The following is a 23,682-nucleotide window of genomic DNA, read 5'->3' on the forward strand; positions in this document are numbered from 1 at the left end:
CTCGGAAACCCAGGGAATCTACATAGGAGAATAAGGATCGGTAATGTGCACTGATGTGGTGTAATACTCTGCACTGAAAGTGCGTATTCTCAGTCTTTATGAAGGCACGCTGATTCCTCTTGATCATGTGCAGGTGAGCCTCGTTAACAGCGTGCGTGCGAGAGTCCGCTCGGGTGAACTCTGGACTGTGCATTCGCCGAGCAGACTCTCGCACGCATGTTCATACAATACTTTTGAAATATCAAACAAAAACGATAAATCAAAATAAAAAAAAAAATAAAAAAGTCAATTTTTTTTTAGACTGGCAAACAAATTATTCGTGTAATCATGCAAAATATCAGTCTACTACTCTTCAGAAACCTTTTATTTTTGTTCCGCGGCTTTCTCAGTTTTGTTTGATGTAATTTATTTTGGTTGCGATTCCAGCTTTCTCGTTTGCGCTCCCTGACTTTTTGCTTGCAGTTTTGGCACAAACTTCACGTGTGGGTGGGCTGTCCAGGAATGCATTCCCATTGGGTAACTTGTGTTTGACTGACAGCTATGCTCAGCGATTCCCCCGGAAGCTGTTGCAGCCACTTCCTACTCGGATTTTGGCGGACTGTTTGACGAGTGACCGATCCATTGACGGTAAACAAGGATCGAGTGGACTTCAGTGGCGACTATGATATTGAATTAATTCAACAAAGTGTAAGTACGGGACAAATGTGTTGTATGTGTTGGAGTAGTACACATTATGCAGGCGTGTTTAACGTTAGCAAGACAGCTATTAAACTGGGCAGTGGAGCTAAGTCTAACATTTGACTTGCCACGAAACACCTGCATAATGTGTACTACTGCAACACATACATGCAGGGCTCTCAAGTTTTGAAGACAGGCAAGAGTGACATCCCACCCCCAGCCCGGCCCGGCCTGGCCCAGCCCCCATAAGGGGGTCAGAGGGGGCGCGGGTTGGACGGGCCGTGGGAATGGGGGTGTTTCATTAATAATATTATTATTAGTTTTGTTGTTGTTGTTGTTAATTGATCAAACTTGTGGAGCAAAAGACTTGACACATGGCACAATTTAACCAAATACAAAGTATTTATTCAAATTTTCTGTGCGTCTTCACAACAAAAATAACAGTTAACTCTATTTTCCCCTCACTTTTGATGTAGGTATATAAGACTGGTGTGTGTGTGTGTGTGTGTGTGTGTGTGTGTGTGTGTGTGTGAGTGAAAGACAGAATAGATAGAGAGAGATTATGACTGGTGTTTTTTATTGTACGTGTTGGTTGCCTTTTTGGACTCTTATCATTTTTGGTGTAGGCTCCCATTTAAAACAGTTTGGCTCTAGCCCAGCCATTTTGAGGGTCATAATGGAGGACAATGTCCCGTCTAAAGCCAAGCTGTTGTGTGTCGTTGTTTTGTTTAGCCCGACCATTGAAAACACCCTCTCAGCATCGGCATTTGAATGCAGCAGAACTAAAACCAAGGTCGCAATCTTTGATAGCCTTCCAAATTGGTTCAAGCCAGTCACCTTTGAAAAAAGGAACCAAGGGCCTCTATTACTCAAATGTTTTCCTTTTATCGTAATTAATAATGAGCAAGTCATGTTGTGTGCAGAATATTTCTTACCTTGTTCTTTGTTGAGGACATTTTCCCCCAAAACTCCTCAACATCAAATGATGTTGGGTCCTCAGGCATGGCAATGTCCATAAGCTGGTAGTCCATGAACTCCTCACTTATTTGGTCCTGCTCTTTGGGGTCGTGATAAGGAAGGAGTCCCTGAAATCCGTGTGTACAAGACTGATTAGAATACAGTGAGAGACAGATTTGTTTTGTGATCATGACCATTAAACTTAAAAATAGTATGCAAAAACCCTTGCCTGTCCACAAAGTACAAGGCATCTTCAACCCCACACTCTTCTCTCAGCTGCACATCAACAAATCTTGCGTGTTTCAGGAGAGGATCTGTCAGTGGTACAGTAGTTTAGCCATGACATACTCCACAGCTCTGACTAGGAATGCTAGTGCTGCCTGCTGGAATTCTTTGGCCTCCTGGGATGTGACGTCTCCAGCCTCAAGAAGTCTGTTGAGCGTGGCTCTGGTGGTGAATCCCCATTGAGTTTTTCTCCTATCAGAGAGACAGAAGACATACAGAAAGCAAGTCAAATACACAGGCATCTTATAAGATATCCCTGGGTTTAATTGATACTATTAAATAAATCCATAGAAAAGGTGTATTTGTTGTCAATAAGCATAGATTACAAATCTCCATATGTGACTTCAAAACATTACCTGGCAGTTGGTGCTGTGGGTCCTTATAGGGGATATCATGGTTTCTTGATGAATTTCTTCATCTGCAAAATTTAATGTCATAAAAGATTCCAATGCATTATCAATGCAATTGCTACTCAGTTCAATGTCTATGAGTAGATTTAAGTTTAGATAATTAAGTTATTTTTTCACTCTGTGCAAGTAATTTATCAAAGGAGTAGCTACTGTACTGAATCAACAAATATGTCAGTTTTGATAACTTTAGATAGTCTTTTTTGATAAAGTCTCGTCTCGTCTTCATCCGCTTATCCGGGGCCGGGTCGCAGAGGCAGCAGTCTGAGCATGGAAGCCCAAACTTCCCTTTCCCCAGACAGCTCGGCCAGCTCCTCGGGAAGAACACTGAGGCGTTCCCAGGCCAGCCGAGAGACATAGTCCCTCCAGCGTGTCCTGGGTCTTCCCCAGGGCCTCCTCCTGGGGGGACATGCCTGGAACACCTCCCCAGGGAAGCGTCCAGGAGGCATCCGAAAGAGATGTCCGAGTCACCTCAGCTGATTCCTCTCGATGTGGAGGAGCAGCGGCTCTACTCCGAGCTCCTCCCGAGTGACTGTGCTTCTCACCCTATCTCTAAGGGAGCGCCCAGCCACCCTGCGAAGGAAACTCATTTCGGCTGCTTGTATTCGCGATCTTGTTCTTTCGGTCATTACCCAAAGCTCATGACCATAGGTGAGAGTCGGAACATAGATCGACCGGTAAATCAAGAGCTTCGCCTTTTGGCTCAGCTCCTTCTTCACCACGACGGACCGGTAAAGCGACCGCATCACCGCCTGTCGATCTCACGCTCTATCCTTCCCTCACTCATGAACAAGATCCCAAGATACTTAAACTCCTCCACTTGAGTCAGGACTTCTCCACCAACCTGGAGAGGGCAAGCCACCCTTTTCCGGTCGAGAACCATGGCCTCAGACTTGGAGGTGCTGATTCTCATCCCAGCCGCTTCACACTCGACTGCGAACCGCCCCAGTGCGTGCTGAAGGTCCTGGTTTGAAGAAGCCAACAGGACAACATCATGTGCAAAAAGCAGAGATGAAATCCTGTGGTTCCCAAACAGGATTCCTTCCGGCCCCTGGCTGCACCTAGAAATTCTGTCCATAAAAATTACGAACAGAACCGGTGACAAAGGGCAGCCCTGCCGGAGTCCGACATGCATTGGGAACAGGTCTGACTTACTGCCGGCAATGCGAACCAGACTCCTGCTCCGTTCGTACAGGGACCGGACAGCCCTTAGCAAAGAGCCCCGAACCCCATACTCCCGAAGCACCCCCCACAGAATACCACGAGGGACACGATCGAATGCCTTCTCCAGATCCACAAAGCACATGTGGACTGGTTGGGCAAACTCCCATGAACCCTCGAGCACCCTATGAAGGGTATAGAGCTGGTCCAGTGTTCTGGGACCAGGACGAAAACCGCATTGTTCCTCCTGGATCCGAGGTTCAACTATTGGCCGAATTCTCCTCTCCAGTACCCTGGAGTAAACCTTCCTGGGGAGACTGAGAAGTGTGATTCCCCTATAATTGGAGCACACTCTCCGGTCCCCTTTCTTAAAAAGAGGGACCACCACCCCAGTCTGCCACTCCAGAGGCACTGTCCCCGACCGCCACGCGATGTTGCAGAGGTGTGTCAGCCAAGACAGCCCCACAACATCCAGAGACTTGAGATATTCAGGGCAGATCTCATCCACCCCCGGTGCCTTGCCACCGAGGAGCTTGCAAACCACCTCAGTGACTTCGGCTTGGGTAATGGACGAGTCCACCTCTGAGTCATCAGCCTCTGCTTCCTCAGTGGAAGACGTGACATGGGATTGAGGAGATCCTTGAAGTATTCCTTCCACCGCCCGACAATATCCCCAGTTGAGGTCAACAGCTCCCCACCCGCACCGTAAAACAGTGTTGGCAGAGTACTGCTTCCCCCTCCTGAGGCACCGGATGGTTTGCCAGAATTTCTTCGAGGCCGACCGATAGTCCTCCTCCATGGCCTCACTGAACTCCTCCCAGTTCCGAGTTTTTGCCTCCGCAACTGCCCGAGCTGCGGCACGCCTGGCCTGCCGATACCCATCAGCTGCCTCAGGAGTCCCGGAGGCCAACATGGCCCAATAGGCCTCCTTCTTCAGCTTGACGGCATCCCTTACTTCCGGTGTCCACCACTGGGTTCGGGGATTGACACCACGACAGGCACTGGAGACCTTGCGGCCACAGCTCCGAACAGCCGTGTCTACAATGGAGGTAGAGTACATGGTCCACTCAGACTCAATGTCCCCCGCCTCCCTTGGAAGCTGGGAGAAGCTCTCCCGGAGGTGGGAGTTAAAGACCTCCCCGACAGAGTGCTCGGCCAGACGTTCCCAGCAGACCCTCACCATATGTTTGGGCCTGCCAGGTCTGTCCGGCTTCCTCCTCCGCCAGCGGATCCAACTCACCACCAGGTAGTGATCAGTTGACAGCTCAGCCGCTCTCTTCACCCGAGTGTCCAAGACATAGGGCCAGAGATCAGATGAAACGACAACAAAGTCGATCATCGACCTCCAACCTGAGGTGTCCTGGTGCCACGTGCACTTATGGACACCCCTATGCTTGAACATGGTGTTCGTTATGGACAAACCGTCCAATAACAAAACACCACTCGGGTTCAGATTGGGGAGGCTGTTCCTCCCAATCACGCCCCTCCAGGTTTCACTGTCATCGCCCACGTGAGCGTTGAAGTCCCCCAGTAGAACAATGGATTCCCCAGTCTGAGTACCTCTCAGTACCTCTCCCAGGGACTCCAAGAAGGCCGGATACTCTATACTGCTATTTGGCCCGTAGGCACAAACAACAGCAAGAGCCCTCTCCCCAATCCGAAGGCGCAGAGAGGCGACCCTCTCGTTCACTGGGGTAAACTCCAACACATGGCGGCTGAGCTGGGGAGCTATAAGCAAGCCCACACCAGCCTGCTGCCACTTACCATGGGCGACTCCAGAGAAGTGGAGAGTCCAGCCCCTCTCAAGGAGCTGGGTTCCGGAGCCCAAGCTGTGCGTGGAGGTGAGCCCGACTATCTCTAGCCGATACCTCTCAACCTCCCGCACAAGCTCAGGCTCTTTCCCCCCCAGCAAAGTGACATTCCATGTCCCAACAGCTAATCGCTGTGTTCGGGGATCAGGTCGTTGAGGCCCCTGCCTTCGACTGCCGCCCAATCCACACCGCACCGGCCCCCTATGGCTACCTCTGTGGGTGGTGAACCCACAGGAGGTCGGGCCCACATCACCGCTTCGGGCTGAGCCCGGCCGGATCCTGTGGGCAAAGGCCCGGCCACCAAGTGCTCACATACGAGCCCCAACCCCGGGCCTGGCTCCAGGGTGGGGCCCCGGCTGCGCCATACCAGGCGACGTCACGGTCCTTGATCTATTATTATCCATAAGGGTTTTAGTGAACTGCTCTTGGTCTGGCCTGCCACCTATGACCTGTCTGCCTTGGGAGACCCTAACAGGGGCGTAATGCCCCCGACAACATAGCTCCTAGGATCATTCAAGCACACAAACCCCTCCACCACAATAAGGTGGCAGTTGTCGGAGCGGTTTTGACAAAGTCACAACCTAAATTTCATAGGGGTATTGCACTTGAGAAAGGAGACATCAAAATAGCCTAACCCTCCCATTTAGCTCTTCATACAGCTGGAATATGGATGCATTTTCTCTCTGGAGAAGGAGGTTCAGTGTAGAGAACACTGGCAATGTGGCCTGAAGGAACAGGAGGTAGACTTCCATCAAGGGATTGGAAAATGCCTCCGCCAGCCTTCTGAATCTTGGTTGTTTCTCATCTGCAAATAGACTGTTAGTATTGGGTGTCTCATATAACCATCCTGTACTAGTGTCAATATGATGTGTGACTTACCAGTACTCGCAGATTTGAAGTAACCGGTGAGTGGGCCATACCGCTGCAGAATGCGGGTGATGCACATCTCCAAACTCAGCCACCTCACAGAAATGTGAGGCAGCATTTCCATGTACTCACTGCCATGGAGTTCACAAAATTCTTGTAAAATATGTAAGAAAAATAAAGTTATTTTTCCTCACTTTTGGTGTATAAGACTGGAACTAATTTAATTACAAACCTTTCAAGTAACCTTTACGGTTTGTGCTGCCCTTAAACCAGTATCCAATATCCACTACAAGGTCCTCAGTGTCAAATCCAGAGATCTGCAGAACATGACATGAGTGCATAGATGTATTGTCATTATACAGCAAATTATTTATTTAGCTTAACAGATTTTTTTTAAACAATATATTTATTGACATTTTTTACATAACAAAATGAAATTATGTACTTCACCTCAGTACATTTTGTACACACATCTGGGATATTCTTATTGTATTTATTTAATTTAACTGGTGTAATATAAACTCTCATCAACCATTTATACTGCAATAGTCTAAATCGAGTGTTGATTGATTGGGTGTGAGCCTTAGTGCATATAGATTGCCAGTCTTCTAATGATATATCTGTGCCTAGATCTTCCTTCCACGCTTCTCGTTTATGATCTGCATTTTCAACCGAATTTGATAACAAATAGTTATATAGCTCGGCTATAGCACCTTTACTTAAGCTGTCCTTAGACACAATTTTTTCCAAGTCAGAAATTGGATGTCTGGTTAAAAGACTGTTTTGGCTCGTCCTAATGTATGGTAATTCCTAAGCTGGAGGAATTTAAAGAAATTTTTTTTATCTATATCATATTTATGCCTAATTTGTTTGAATGATAACATGTCATCTGAGTTGGGCAAATACAAATCTTGAATTTTTTCTAGTCCCTTTGATGCCCACTTTCTAAATACAGCATCTGCTCTTCCTGGTATAAAATGCTGATTTCCCCAAATAGGAGTGTACGGAGATATTCGACTAGTTTCTTTAGTAAATTTTTGTACTTCAAACCATACTCTTATCATATTCTTGACAATCGGATTAGTGGTTTGTTTTATCAAGTTTGGCACTGTATCAGAGTAAAAATACAGGGGTAACGGCAAATGCAAACATTCATCTTCCATTTCTTTCCATTGTGGAACATCCCTTGTTGCAAAATAAAATTTAATAGTCCTTAATTGTACTGCCCAATAATACCATGTTATATTTGGACATTTTAAACCTCCATTACTATGTGGTAGGTCTAACAGGGATAGTCAAATTCTAGCTTTGTTGTTTTGCCAAATGAAACCAGAAAATAACATTAATTTCCTTTAAAAAAAACCATCAGGTGGAGACAGCGGAATATTCTGAAATAGATACAGTATCTTAAGGAGTATGTTCATTTTTATAATGTTAATTCTACCAATCAAAGACAAGGGCAGGGATGTTCATCTATTAATTGACTGTTATTTCCTCAGTCAATGATTCATAATTGGATTTTACAATTGGAGCTAATATGGACCTAATTTTTATTACCAAATATGTAAACTGATCTACCACTTTAAATTGGGAAGCTTCTCTAAATGGATTTTCTTTCTCTCTCTCGTCGAGTAATAAAATTGAGGACTTGGAGTTGTTAATTGTGTATCCTGAGATGCCACCAAATGTTTTTATTAATTCCAGCAACACAGGAATAGATCTACAGAGTTGTGAGACAAACAAAATAACGTCATCTGCATACAACGCTAATTTATGCTCTGTTTGACCAATTGTTATTCCAGCTATTTCAGTATGTGCTCATACAGCTATTGCTAAAGGCTCGATCGCTAAAGTGAATAACAGCGGAGACAGGGGACACCCTTGACGGCATCCTCTTTTAATGGTGATTGGTTCTGATATATTTTTATTTGTTAATATTTCTGCTGTAGGAGCAAGAAGGTCTGGGTTCAAGCCCCGTGGCCAGCGAGGGCCTTTCTGTGTGGAGTTTGCATGTTCTCCCCGTGTCCGTGTGGGTTTCCTCTGGGTGCTCCGGTTTCCCCCACAGTCCAAAGACATGCAGGTTAGGTTAACTGGTGACTCTAAATTGACCGTAGGTGTGAATGTGAGTGTGAATGGTTGTGTGTCTATGTGTCAGCCCTGTGATGACCTGGCGACTTGTCCAGGGTGTACCCCACCTTTCGCCCGTAGTCAGCTGGGATAGGCTCCAGCTTGCCTGCGACCCTGTAGAACAGGATAAAGTGGCTAGAGATAATGAGATGAGATGAGATTTCTGCTGTAGGGTTTACATACAACAACTGAACCCATTTTAGAAATGTATTGCCACATCCAAATCTTTCCAAGATATTAAAGAGATAAGGCCACTCCACCTTATCAAAAGCTTTCTCAGCGTCTAAAGATAGGAGGGCCTTATCAGAGGGGTCTCTCAATCCTTGAATAACATTAAGGACTCTTCTGATGTTATGGAATCCTTGGCGTCCTTGAATGAACCCATTTTGATCCCTATGTATTATACTAGGTAATGTTTCTTGAAGCCGTCTTGCTAAAATTTTGCACAAAATTTTGAGGTCAGAATTTAATAAGCTTATTGGTCTCATATTTTCACATCTGTTGTTGGGCTTCCCTGGTTTTGGCAATAATGTTATTACCGCACCGGTCATTGATTTTGGTAGACTGCCACTTTGGAATGCTTCCAAAAACACTTCTAGTAATGGCTTCAGTAATTTGGACTTAAATTTTTTATACAGATCAATTGGTAATCCATCTGGGCCAGCTGTTTTTCCTGCTTTCATACCATCAATAGCTATGCCTATTTCCTCTTCTTTTAGGTCTGCTTCTAGTTCTTCTACAAGTTCAGTAGAAATAGTTGGAAATTTCAGTTTATCCAAGAATGAATTTTGGGACTGCGGGTCATATTCTACTTGAGATTCATATAAATTTTCATAATATTTTCTAAATTCCTTATTTATTTCAATAGGGTCTACTATTGTATCCCCATTATTATTTTTAATTGAAACAATAGTTTTCCTTGTTTCTAACTGTTTTATTTGCCAGGCCAACAGTTTACCGGGCTTTTCCCCTTGTTCATAAAATGTTTGATTAAACCTGAGCATATCTGAGGCTGCCCTATCTGCAGATAGTTTATTATACTCTGCTCTTGAGAGCAGTAATTCTTTTTCTACAGCAGGGGTTCTATTCTTAAAGACCTGTTCTTGGAGAGTTTGTATTTTAGATTCTAACTGCTGTCTCTTTTGCCGCGATTCTCTAATTTTGGATGAGGTATAACTAATTATGTGTCCTCTTAAAAAGGCTTTGAAAGCATCCCACTTAATACCTGCTGTTGTTTCATTTGTGTCATCCTTAAAATAATTATCTATCTCGTTCCTGACATACTTAATAAAGTTTTCATCTAGCAGCCATTTCTTATTTAGGCTCCATCTCGGTGGATCTTTTACCAGCTTCTTATCCACATAGATCAGACAACATGGACCATGATCTGATATTAGTATGCTACTGTAATAACAGTCCTGTATTCTAGAAGCCAGTGTTGCAGATACCAAAAAATAGTCTATACATGAGTATGTCTTAAATGTACTCGAGTAGCAGGAGTAAGCAATATCATTAGGTTTAAAGTATCTCCATATGTCCAACAGATTCAACTCTTTAATAAGATGATTAATAATTACTCTACTTCTCTTATGAGTTTGGTCGACACCTGTGGATCTGTCATTTATTGGGTCCAGTGTGCAGTTCCAGTCCCCTGCTATTATGTACAGTGGTGCTTGAAAGTTTGTGAACCCTTTAGAATTTTCTATATTTCTGCATAAATATGACCTAAAACATCATCAGATTTTCACATAAGTCCTAAAAGTAGATAAAGAGAACCCAGTTAAACAAATGAGACAAAAATATTATACTTGGTCATTTATTTATTGAGGAAAATAATCCAATATTGCATATCTGTGAGTGGCAAAAGTATGTGAACCTTTGCTTTCAGTATCTGGTGTGACCCCCTTGTGCAGCAATAACTGGAGCTAAACATTTCCGGTAACTGTTGATCAGTCCTGCACACCGGCTTGGAGGAATTTTAGCCCATTCCTCCGTACAGAACAGCTTCAACTCTGGGATGTTGGTGGGTTTCCTCGCGTGAACTGCTCGCTTCAGGTTCTTCCACAACATTTCGATTGGATTAACATCAGAACTTTGACTTGGCCATTCCAAAACATTAACTTTATTCTTCTTGAACCATTCTTTGGTAGAACGACTTGTGTGCTTAGGGTCACTGGCTTGCTGCATGACCCACCTTCTCTTGAGATTCAGTTCATGGACAGATGTCCTGACATTTTCCTTTAGAATTCACTGGTATCATTCAGAATTCATTGTTCCATCAATGATGGCAAGCTGTCCTGGCCCAGATGCAGCAAAACAGGCCCAAACCATGATACTACCACCATCATATTTCACAGATGGGATAAGGTTCTTATGCTGGAATGCGGTGTTTCCCTTTCTCCAAACATAATGCTTCTCATTTAAACCAAAGAGTTCTATTTTGGTCTCATCTGTCCACAAAATATTTTTCCAATAGCATTCTGGCTTGTCCACATGATCTTTATCAAACTGCAGATGAGCAGGAATGTTCTTTTTGGAGAGCAGTGGCTTTCTCCTTGCAACCCTGCCATGCACACCATTGTTGTTCAGTGTTCTCCTGATGGTGGACTCATGAACATTTGCCAATGTGAGAGAGGCCTTCAGTTGCTTAGATGTTACCTTGGGGTCCTTTCTGACCTCGCCGACTATTACACGCCTTTCTCTTGGAGTGATCTTTGTTGGTTGACCACTCCTGGGGAGGGGTAACAATGGTCTTGAATGTCCTCCATTTGTACACAATCTGTCTGACTGTGGATTGGTGGAGTCCAAACTCTTTAGAGATGGTTTTGTAACCTTTTCCTGCCTGATGAGCATCAACAATGCTTTTTCTGAGGTCCTCAGAAATCTCCTTTGTTGGTGCCACGATACACTTCCACAAACATGTGTTGTGAAGATCAGACTTTGATAGATCTCTGTTCTTTAAATAAAACCGGGTGCCCACTCACACCTGATTATCATCCCATTGATTGAAAACACCTGACTCTAATTTCACCTTCAAATTAACTGCTAATCCTAGAGGTTCACATACTTTTGCCACTCACAGATAGGTAATATTGGATCATTTTCCTCAATAAATAAATGACCAAGTATAATATTTTTGTCTCATCTTTTTAACTGGGTTCTCTTTATCTACTTTTAGGACTTGTGTGAAAATCTGATGATGTTTTAGGTCATATTTATGCAGAAATATAGAAAATTCTAAAGGGTTCACAAACTTTCAAGCACCACTGTAATCTCCTGGGAGAGATGCTAGCGTGAGAAGTAGATTTGTAAAAAAGTTGGGTTCATCTGCATTTGGCCCATAAATATTTACTAGATTCAAGTTTACTGAGAGCAAAGATCCCTGGATAATCAAATATCTTCCATATTTATCTTTAATTATATCAAAGACTTGAAAGGGTATTGATTTGTGAATGAGAGTCATAACTCCTCTAGCTTGTGATGTGAATGACGCTGCATAGATGTTTCCCTGCCATCTCCTACTTATCCTTATATTGTCTTCCTTTAAAGTGCGAGTCTCCTGTAAAAAGACGATTTTTGAATCCATGTCTCTTAGCTTATTCATTACTTGTTTGATTTTCTTAGTTTTTTGTAAACCTCTACAATTCCAGGATATACATTTAAGTTCTACCCTTTGAGACATTCAGTGTTACACCACAATGGTCCCTTAGTAAAAGTAACATGACTGAGAAGTTCAACACATTTAACCATTAAAACATGCACTGAACTTACTAAATCATGAGAAAAAATGAACCCCATTTCCCCAACTGAATGGGAAGCCCCCCTTAGCTTATGCTGCTTCCAGCTACTTATGGATAGATCCCTGGATCAATCCTATTGGCCTTCTTGTTATGAAATACACAAAAGAGAGAGAAAAAAAAGGGAAAACACAAAACAATCAACCCTCCTTGCTCCTTGCTACAAATCTGCAAGAATAAACACACCTAGGTATGTATAGTATATGTACAAGCTTCATTAGTTACCAGGATGTAATACACTGACATCTCTTTTAGCCTTAACATGTAAATTAACGTTATTCAGAATTGAAATAAAATAGATGAATAAGAAAATAAGCCTGAGGGCAGTACTCAATAGAGTTGCACCATAAAATGAAAAAAAAAAAAATTGAGTGCGACTCTCTGTTGGAAAGAGTTGCCGTGCGCAAGGCCGGATTAACTATATGGGCCTGCGGCACAGTGCCCAGGGGCACTAACCACTCACAGCCAGTGGGGGGGCACCACATGACAGAAACTTTAAAAATATTTTTCGTGAATGTTTGTACACTTAAAATGGTTATACACTTGACATTGTTAAATAGTCATATATAATTCATTATGAACACTAATTTCATAAGAACAACAACAACAATAATCATAATTCTGATTTCTGAGCAAGAGTGGCCTATGTGACCATTAACCCCCCTTTCCTCAACCTGTCAGTTGAGCCAGTCCACCTACGGTGAAATGTATCAATTTTTTTAAAAACCGCGGTAGAAATGAAAAATGGACAGACATCAATTGAGTGGTTGTGCGAAGAGAAAATTAAAAAAAGAGAAAGACTCCAGGCGTGTAACTGCAATTAAAAATGTTCCAGTGTTAGATCGTTTTTTTATAAAAACATCGACAACTGCTGTCACTACCAGCGCTGAAGCCAAAGCTAGTGAAATCAGCGATGCTAGTGAGGGAGATGGCCCTGCTAGCATTAGCCGGGGAGATGCTACAACCACAGCCAGTGTTAGCCGAGGGGTTGGTGACGACGAGGATCACTTTGAGGAAGATGGGAGCGAGGGAGACCCCGGGGAGGAGGATATGTGCGAAGCCACTTTAAGCCAGGTAGAGATCAGTTCATACCATGGTGACGAGAAGGAAGACGGGGGATGTTATTTGAATTTATATTTCGAATTGAGACATTTGAATATGTTGCCTAGATCGATGCTATTTTAATTGATACACATTTTGAATTGACACATTTGAATATGCTGTATTGTATATAGATGGATGCTGTTTAAATTGCTGATGCTGTTTGAATTGATACACATTTTGAATTGAGATATTTTAATATGGATAGAATACAATATGGATGCTTTGAAGGTTTTTATTGAGACATACAAAATATGCTACTCATTTTTGAATAAGACATTTCAATATGCCTACATGCATATCGTTGGTTGTTTTCAGTGAATATGATGGGCTGATGTAGCCTAAATAAATTTTCAATGAGGAAGAATGACCTTGTTTATGTGTACTATTGTTTATGTATATGCTACTATTTTTGACAGCAAAGGGCAAGGTTTGTGTGTGCAGGAGGTTACTGAACGCGTGCGCGCAGGGTGGTGGTGGTGGGGGCACTTGAGGTATAGTGCCCAGGGGCACCGCATTGGCTTAATACGACACTGGCCGTGCGTGTGATCTTACATCTGCCATTATTTAACTCACATCGTGCGCTCAGTAACTGTCACTCAGTTCTCTTCATTCATTCCTCCAGCTTCTTCTTTAATCTTGTTTACAAACTCCTGTGCCTCCGTCGGCGTATTGAAGGTGTGTGTTTGCTCTCTGTAAGTCACCACCAACTTAGCTGGGTACATTATGCCATGTCTGAGTCCCAGGCTCCGCAGCTGCTGTCGCACTGTGTCATATTTTTTCCGTTGTCTGTGCACTTCAGTTGCCAGGTCGTTGTAGAATCGGACGTGCTTGTTCTTGTAAAGGACGTCTTTCTGCGACTTGGCTGCTTTCATCACAAGTATTTTCTGCTTGTAGTTCTGAAACTTCATTATTAAAGTTCTCGGTGACTCTTCAGTGTCCCGTCTCGGTCTGACTCAGTGCGCCCTTTCCAACACTATTGGGCTTCGCAGAGGGGCCAGATCTAGCGCCTCGGTAGCCAGCTCTCCAGAAATGAGCAGGGATCTGGGACCTCCACTCCCTCGGGCAGATTTACTAACCTCAGATTATTCAGCCGCGATCTCGTTTCCATGTCGATAATTTTATCTTCCAGAGTTTTATTCCTTTTTTCCAGCGTCTGAACCGTCTCTTTTAACTTAGTCTGCTCGTCTTCCACTGTGGACAGCCGTATCTCTGCTTCTGTTACTCTTTCAGTACAATCAACCAGTTCTTTCTTCGTTTCTTCAACTGAGGTCAGAATCCCATCCAATCTGGTTGAAAAGTCGGACCTTATGGGCCTTTTCCACTACCCTTTTTCAGCTCACTTCAGCCCAACACGGCTCACGTTTCGACTACCTCAGAGCAGCACGACTGAGCTCACTTCAGCCTTACTCAGCACCCAAAACTCGCACGGTTTTGGAGTGGGGCTGAAGTGAGCCAAACCGAGCCGAGTGGGGCTAGGGGCGTGAGGAGACACTCCCCTGTGCACTGATTGGTGAGGAGGAGTGTCCTCACATGCCCACACACGCCCCGCGAGCACGCTGGGAACCACCATCTGTAAACACCGTAAACCTGGAAGAAGAAGAATTACGACAAATTATGCGCCTCGCCTCATCTATACGCTCTTGCCAGTATCTGTTGGCGTTGTCGGTGACAACAAGCCACAGCACCAAGACCAGCAACACTAACAACTCCATGTCCTCCATGTTCATTGTTTACTATCCGGGTCGTGAGACTACCGCTTAAAAGGTCACTGATGTCACTGTTTGCGCCGCCTAACGACATCATGTGACGTCCACCCACTTTCGCTAACTCCACCCAATGTGTCCACCCACTTCCAGCCAGCATGGTTCAGTGCGGTTGTAGTCGAAATGCAACCCCAACAGCCCCACTCAGCTCGACTCAGCCCAACTCAGCACCGCCCAACTCAGCCGCGTTGGTAGTGGAAAAGCCCCATTTGGTTGTTTATTGCCATCAGTATTTCTCCTTTAGCCCCACAGAGCTCACTTCCACATTGCTCTGCAGATGCTGTGTCAGAGTTAGCTTCTTTGCTAGCGCTGCGCTCCATGCTTTGCGTCCCGAAGCTAATTAACTTCGCCTGCGTTGTTGTTTTCCCTCTGTCCCTGCTCGTTTTCCCAGTGTTCGGCATCACCTCATCTTATTCAACGTTCGCCTGTACTCTTTCAAGGTCTAATTTGCAATTTACATCAGGATTTGTTCAAGTTCGTAGCGGAGCGGAGTTGAACGTGACTCTCTAGCTCGCGGCCATAACTGGAAAACCCAGCTTAACAGATATTTAATGCAAAAGCAAACATGTTGGAACTTACTTCCAAAAACCTCTGCTCTGCGTGTTTGGCAGTGTTGTGTATTATGTGGCAGGGGCATCCATGGATGTAAATGCTTGTATTTTCCAGAAGCATTTTTGCTCCAATTGAATTTTTGGCACCAACATTAACCGGGGCATTGTCCACTGACAGGCCGACACAATTTCCCCATGGTATCTGATGCTCTTTCAGGACGTCGTTGATTTTTTTATAAATTACATCAGCTGTACCACAGCTTCTACCACTTGTGGTGCACAAATCAAGAAATCTGTGCACCACTTTTGTGGTGTCAAATACCCTTACAGTTAAGGGGTTCATTTTCTCTAGTCCTGTAACAATAAGGCATGTAACTAACTCTGCAAGCATGTACTGCATGTGTATTATTTCAGTGTGTGTGATATGAACATGAGGCCATAGAAACAGGCATTTTAGCTGTGAGAGGTATACCTGTGTCATTTGAGCCATCTGTGAGCAGTGTAAAGGGATTTTCCTTCATCTTCATCACCAGCTCATTCCTGTAATGTGGTACAACTGCTTCATTAATGATGCACATCGTTTTTGTGCTGGCACTCTTGAAATTCTGAGCTGTGGGAGAGTCTTTGAAACATTCCCTGTACAAGGGGCTGAAATGGTCAGCCACAGCAAATGGGACATTGTGTTGAGCCATTGCTACGGCAACTTTCACCTCTGCTCTCCTTGTCTGCAACAGAATCAAAGAGATAAAGATATAGCTATGCTGAAAACAGATTTGAATGTTAACACTGATTTACCCCATGTCTATGTCCATTAAAATCTATGGATTTCAGTAACAACAAAAATACACAACAGAGTAGTATTCTGTCCACGTCATGGGTGAATGTCTCATGCCATAGAATCAGTTGTATTATTTAGGAAAAATGGTATTCATGAACATTGTAATCAACCTTTTGGATGTAATGTGTTAGGTACCTTGACCTCTTGCACACTCATCTCTGCAGTCACTGGCAAGTAAAAGTCTTTGACTGTGCTGGTTGACTTAAGTGCCTGCTGTTTGGCCTGATGCCCCTTACTGTCTATGTGCCTTGTCACATCCCGCACACCTTGATGGGCACAGGAGTTCTCTTGGCGGCAGATGGAGCACCAGTAATAGGAGCTGGTGCTTCCTACAGTAATACAGTGGTGCTTGAAAGTTTGTGAACCCTTTAAAATTTTCTATATTTCTGCATAAATATGACCTAAAACATCATCAGATTTTCACACAAGTCCTAAAAGTAGATAAGGAGAACCCAGTTAAACAAATGAGACAAAAATATTATACTTGGTCATTTATTTATTGAGGAAAATGATCCAATATTACATATCTGTGAGTGGCAAAAGTATGTGAACCTTTGTTTTCAGTATCTGGTGTAACCCCCTTGTGCAGCAATAACTGCAACTAAACATTTGCGGTAACTGTTGATCAGTCCTGCACACCGGCTTGGAGGAATTTTAGCCCGTTCCTCCGTACAGAACAGCTTCAACTCTGGGATGTTGGTGGGTTTCCTCACATGAACTGCTCGCTTCAGGTCCTTCCACAAAATTTCGATTGGATTAAGGTCAGGACTTTGACTTGGCCATTCCAAAAGATTAACTTTATTCTTCTTTAACCATTCTTTGGTAGAATGACTTGTGTGCTTAGGGTCGTTGTCTTGCTGCATGATCCACCTTCTCTTGAGATTCAGTTCATGGACAGATGTCCTGACATTTTCCTTTAGAATTCTCTGGTATAATTCAGAATTCATTGTTCCATCAGTGATGGCAAGCTGTCCTGGCCCAGATGCAGTAAAACAGGCTCAAACCATGATACTACCACCACCATGTTTCACAGATGGGATGAGGTTCTTATGCTGGAATGGAATGTTTTTCTTTCTCCAAACGTAACGCTTCTCATTTAAACCATAAAGTTCTATTTTGGTCTCATCCGTCCACAAAATATTTTTCCAATAGCCTTCTGGCTTGTCCACGTGATCTTTAGCAAACTGCAGACGAGCAGTAATGTTCTTTTTGGAGAGCAGTGGCTTTCTCCTTGCAACCCTGCCATGCACACCATTGTTGTTCAGTGTTTTCCTGATGGTGGACTCATAAACATTAACATTATCCAATGTGAGCGAGGCCTTCAGTCACTTAGAAGTTACCCTGGGGTCCTTTGTGACCTCACTGACTATTACACGCCTTGCTCTTGGAGTGATCTTTGTTGGTTGACCACTCCTGGGGAGGGTAACAATGGTCTTGAATTTCCTCCATTTGTACACAATCTGTCTGACTGTGGATTGGTGGAATCCAAACTCTTTAGAGATGGTTTTATAACCTTTTCCAGCCTGATGAGCATCAACAACACTTTTTCTGAGATCCTCAGAAATCTCCTTTATTTGTGCCATGATACACTTCCACAAACATGTGTTGTGAAGATCAGACTTTGATAGATCCCTGTTCTTTAAATAAAACAGGGTGCCCACTCACACCTGACTGTCATCCCATTGATTGAAAAACACTTGACTCTAATTTCGTCTTCAAATTAACTGCTAATCCTAGAGGTTCACATACTTTTGCCACTCACAGATGTGTAATATTGGATCATTTTCCTCAATAAATAAATGACCAAATATTATATTTTTGTCTCATTTGTTTAACGGGGTTCTCTTTATCTACTTTTAGGACTTGTGTGAAAATCTGATGATGTTTTAGGTCATATTAATGCAAAAATATAGAAAATTCTAAAGGGTTCACAAACTTTCAAGCACCACTGTAAATGGCCATTTACATGTCCATTCATTATTAAAAGAGCTCTTGTACTGTAGGTGGCCGCTCCTGGTACCTTTTTCGCTTTTGTTTTGATGGTCTCTTCTGACACCCTAGCCATCTCCTCCACCGTCTCTTCCTCCTCCACCTGGACCGTCTCTTCCTCCTCCACCTGCACCGTCTCTTCCTCCTCCACCTGCACCGTCTCCTCCTCTAAAGGGTTTACTCTTTTTGCCACATCTGGGCCAGCATCCTCTCTGGGCTTTTTAGGGAGCTTTCCACTCACGGCAAATGAAAGGATGCTTAATTGTTTTTTTCCTGACAGCTTAGAAAGACGGCAATAATTAATGCATCTATGAGCAGGATATATAAAATATGACATGATTTTAAAAGTGACCTATTAAATTGACTATGCAATAGGCCTACACTTTAATTTATTTTGTGTCAATAAAATTATTTCCCCTATTTGGAGAGAGAGATGATTATAATGTGAGAATATGTCAGTCATCCTGTGCTAACGAAATATGACTAGGCCTAGACTACTTGTTCTGAACAGGTCTCGTCAGTGAACAGGCTGTAAAACTGTTGGCTAAGTTAAGGCTACAGACACACTCAGCATTGGAAAAAATGTTGCCAATTATCTGGGCAACATTCCTAAACAGCAGTGAAGTTGTCATTGTTTGTGTCAAACAAGTTGTGAATTTGTTGTAACATTAACACAGGAGATAACTTACTATGTGCTTGAAGTGATGCTCGGAGCTCCTGGTTTCTGGTTGGGACCAGGTCGAAACTGTAAGCTGGTTGTAGCAGAATCACGCGAACCTTTTATCATTGGTTGTTGCGTTACATCTTACCCAGATACTACAATGCTATTTTCTGATTGGCTATTGTGTAGCCCCTTTCTTTTTTGATTGGCTGGTAAGCTCGATTATGAACGACAGCGGAGACACGCTTGTTCCATGGTGAGACCCCGCGAGCGTTAGAGAAATGTTGGGTGCAGCGGCATAAGTTATTTTTCAGCGTGAGAGACACCATGTGTGGCGGGAGAGCGTGACAAAAGACCGAAAAGAGTGACTGTCACGCTCAATGCGTGACACTTGAGAGCCCTGTTGCCATCCCAATACTCCAGGAAGACATTGATATTACATTGAAAAACAGGTGAATACTGGAAGGATAGGTGGCAGAAGTCAGAGAGAAGACATCATGATCACCCGTTTAAGAACTGGACATACAGGACTTAACTATTCTTTTAACAAAATAGGCAAACACCCAACTGGAAATTGTGAATACTGTAGCCATCCGGAATCAGTAGAGCATGTAATACTTCACTGTAAGAAATATGAATGTGAAAGAAAAGAGCGTTATAAATCTCTCAGAACGGTTAATCATCATAATTTCATATTACCTGGTTTATTAGGGAGCGCGTCAAGTCAGATGTATTATTTTGTTTATTATTCCCCCCTCCATAGCCCCTGTTCCACACTCCAGCCCAGTCGGTGGCGGTAATGCACCTTTAATTTGGTTTGCCAACCGCCATAAAACCTTAAAGAAGAAGCGTTTGCCGGTCGAGTCTTCAGAGGTGGTCATAAGGCACGATGAAGATCTGGACGTCAGAACACATTTTCAAGTGAGTAGTGAATCTGTCTTTATGACATTTGTTTGCCCTACAGCTTGCCTAGCTAGTGACTAGAGGATATTTATTCAGATGCTTATTTTAGTTTCCTGGCTAACTTGGCTCTCGCCAACGTTTCGACCTTGGTTTTCATGTGACCATTGATTCAAGAAGCGAACTACTCCTACCCAGTCAGCTTGCTAGAAATAAAATGGATTAGATATACATTTAGCTGTTTATAGTATTTTTAATTCATCTTGTCTGGTTGTTTAGTTTCTATATCTTTGTTAACATTTTGATTGGTTAACATGCCGGACGGCTCCAGGCATTCAAAAACACGCAAATTAAAGTGTTCAATAGATCTACAGTTGTTTTGGCGTGTTAAACAGGAATGCTTTAGTACACAAATATTGTGACGCGTTTCTATACAGATGCAATGTATTTCACAATTGTACAGGGCTGAATATGAGCTCTGGGCAAGAATTGAGGCGGGTCACTTTTCACCATTCGGTCTCATTGCGTCATAGTCGTTGTAACCTTTTCCCTACATAAACGCTGATGCGGAGCAGGCTGATGATGGGCGAACGTGGTATCGACACTGAGCTCTACGTAAAAAAAATCTGGAGAGCTCATAGGTTCGTCAGAGTAAAGCCACCTGGTTGCCATCTTACCACTCACATGGTGGAGCGGAATGGTTATTTAGGCTACTGGAAGCTACACAAAATTGGACAAGTTATTTATGTAGTTGGTGAGAAATTACACGAAAAATTTCTGCATGTGCAGCAGTGAACTGTACAAACTGTCAAGTCAAAGGTTGTGGACAGACATTTCACCTGTGAATATTGATAGTGTGATCACTGTTACACGTTTGTTTACAGTGCTATTTGCGTGGCTATCGCATTTTATGATGGTTTGCAAGCGCGAAAGGAGAGAAACAGAAAATCGTTTTGTCTGTTTTTGTTGAAAATCTGATATTGATATCTGGGATGAACACCGTGACTGTGCCAGATTTTTGATGGAAATGTCCCAGACTAGATCAAAGCCAAAGTCTAGACATGTTGATATTGAATGTGAGAGCTCAAGCTCAATGTCTCAAATTCAAAAAGAAAAATGAACGGAATAAATTAGCCTCAGTAGCCTAAATAAAGAAGGACCATAGCTTTAGGCAGAAATGGCAGTGAGGGATGCAAATAGAGATATTGTTCTAGTTTGGTCCATAGTTATTTTCATTTACCTAAGGCTAAGCACAATTGACAGCGTCGCACCCATTTGCACAAATTGACAAATGATTGTCTGTTTTAACTATATGATTTTAGTTTAAATTGAGTGCAAGTATACTGATAAGTACTCTTAAATCAGGGTTGCTCATATTTCCTGGTCAACAGCTTATTTCCCGGATGGCATCTGATATATGATTTCCTGTACAAAGAAAAACTGCGTAAAAATCTCCATAAATATAATAGTAAAAGAGCTGTTCAAAAAAATGATCGGAGCCTGAACTAGAAAAGGGGAAAAATAACAACGAAGGGGAGTGCTATAAAGATATTTATTTTTTTCGTGGTCCGGTTTCCATCAAATCCTGCGCTCTGATTGGCTGGCGAGCGGGTCCGTATCCTACAATACGGACCCTGGTTATGGATCTCTGGCGACTCACTTGTTCACAACAACAAACATCGTAGCAATTTTTGTCACCATTTATTTTCGCATTTCTCAGAAGAATAGCATTAATTTTACATCATGGATAGTGATAATGACAGTCTTCACAGCAAAAGTGAGTTTTACAACCTGAAGAAGACGAAATAAAAGAAAACATTTCAGGAGAAAGCTAAAAACCTGTAACTGTTGCTAATGGTGAGCAAAAACATGGCTGAATCCTGAATGACTCAATTTTGTATAGGTGGCAAAATGTAGTTTTTTTTTTTTTCTTTCCCTGCCATGGGAGTGCACTTGTATACCGAGGAGGAAGCAATTTGCATTACAGCCGTGAATGAGGATTCAAAATCGCCTTGGCTTGGTTTTCCCTTTCGGGCGCTCTCATTTGCTGTTAGAATTTGGTAAAGAAAAAAATATAATATTTACCAGCTTAAGGTGGGTCCGTATCGTGAAATACCGTGACCTCGGCCTTGAATACTGACCTCGGCCCAGAGGGCATTGGTCAGTACTTTCAAGACCTTGGTTACGGCATTTCATGATATGGACCTCCCAGCTGGTAAATAACATGTATGTAAGGAATGTGGGTAAAGTTGAGAAAATAAGAGGAGGTAATGAAAGGAGGAGGGGGAGTCAGGAGATACTTTTCTTGGGGCAAATTTGATTGGATATGATGCTTTAACAAGCCAAATACATGCGATGTGAGTGGTAAGATGGTGGCCAGATGGCTTCACTCGTCTGTACAGCAGGAGCTGTTCAGATTTTTATGTAGAGCTCATTGGGTATCTAGTATGCTTTGGAGACACCCATGAGCATGTCCGTATCCAGCCGGTGTGCAAAGGTGTGGTGTGGTCCTTGTGATGCAAATTTTGTCAACAAAGGGTATGCATGCAGGTCTGTATGGGCTTGTGTGCACCCTCCATTTTTTTTTTTTTTTTTGGTCTGCGCGGACACTAACTGCACATGTGCTGGAAAACCAACATGGATGATAGTTCAACTCTTCACAGATCATAGATTTGAGTAGATGATCCGTGAAGAGTTCTGTCATTACTCATATTAGTACAATTTGTCATAATATAAAGACAATTAAATATGTGCCAGTAATTTGTGAAAGGAAATTATTTGATTTTATGTATATTCACACTTCTCTACTGATATTAAAAACTTAAAATATATGACGCACGAAAAAGAATTACTGTGTTTTACATCATCTTCTCAGAGGTCTTCAATGAAAAAAACATCAAGCAGGGCTACACATGGAGCCGCACCACATGTGTAGCTCTGCCTTGTTCTTGAGGCTGCAGCTGGGACCACCTCAAATCAGTTAATTCTGGTGTGTTTCATGCAGCAGTGACTCCTAGAAAAAACGTGCACCTTACATGCAAGTATAAATACTTCACTGTGCGCGAGTGTCAAAGACGTACCTGTGTTGTAGATTCTACATGGAAGTACAAGGATGTATTAGCACTAGGTAATCTGTATCGCACCTGAGCGTGTTTGACCTCTAAAGTCGGGTTTGTTTGACTAGTGTGATCGCTGCGTATTGCACTTGGGTATGGTTTACTTGGACCACTTGAAAGAAGTGCGCTTGTGTGCTGTTAGTTGGGTGATCACTAACCCACTGAACTCGAACACTCTAGTGTGCACTTAAGTCACTGGAGAATATTTTGATTAACATATCCGATTCTCATCTTATTAGTGAACATGAGTTATAGTTGGTGAGTAGAGTAAATAAGCAAATACTTGAGGGCCTTTGGATAATTAGTGCAGTGATGAGTTTTAGCTAGCAACAATTGTTTTTAGCCTCAGCTGATGCAGTGAGCAACTTCTCATTTCTTAATCATGTCAGAAGACGTATCCCATGTTTGTGGAAAAGATGTTACTGTGTTTCAGAAGGGTCAAATTATTGGCCTGCATAAAGCAAAGAAAACAACAAAGGACATTGCTGAAATGACTGGAATTGGGTTAAGAGCTGCCCAACATATTATTAAAACCTGTAAGGATAGTGGTGAGCAGTCAACTTCAGAGAAGAAATTTGGTCAGGAAAAAAATCTTGACCGACTGTGATCAGAGATCACTTAAATGAGTGAAGTTGAGCTATGAGTCAAGTTGAATCATAAAAAAAAGACA

General features: G+C 42.9%; 1 protein-coding gene across 1 annotated transcript in view; it reads left to right on the forward strand.

Annotated features, from left to right (window-relative positions):
* Positions 1-19,836: 19,836 nt before the first annotated feature.
* prelid3b (PRELI domain containing 3) overlaps positions 19,837-23,682 on the forward strand; it is a 56,382-nt gene continuing 52,536 nt past the window's right edge. Inside the window, exon 1 of the mRNA XM_060918184.1 lies at positions 19,837-19,917. Coding sequence (XP_060774167.1) covers positions 19,886-19,917 — 32 coding nt within the window. The 5' untranslated portion in view covers positions 19,837-19,885. The remainder of the gene's footprint in view (positions 19,918-23,682) is intronic.

This window comes from Neoarius graeffei, chromosome 4, assembly GCF_027579695.1.
Source record: "Neoarius graeffei isolate fNeoGra1 chromosome 4, fNeoGra1.pri, whole genome shotgun sequence".
Classification (NCBI taxonomy): Eukaryota; Metazoa; Chordata; class Actinopteri; order Siluriformes; family Ariidae; genus Neoarius; species Neoarius graeffei.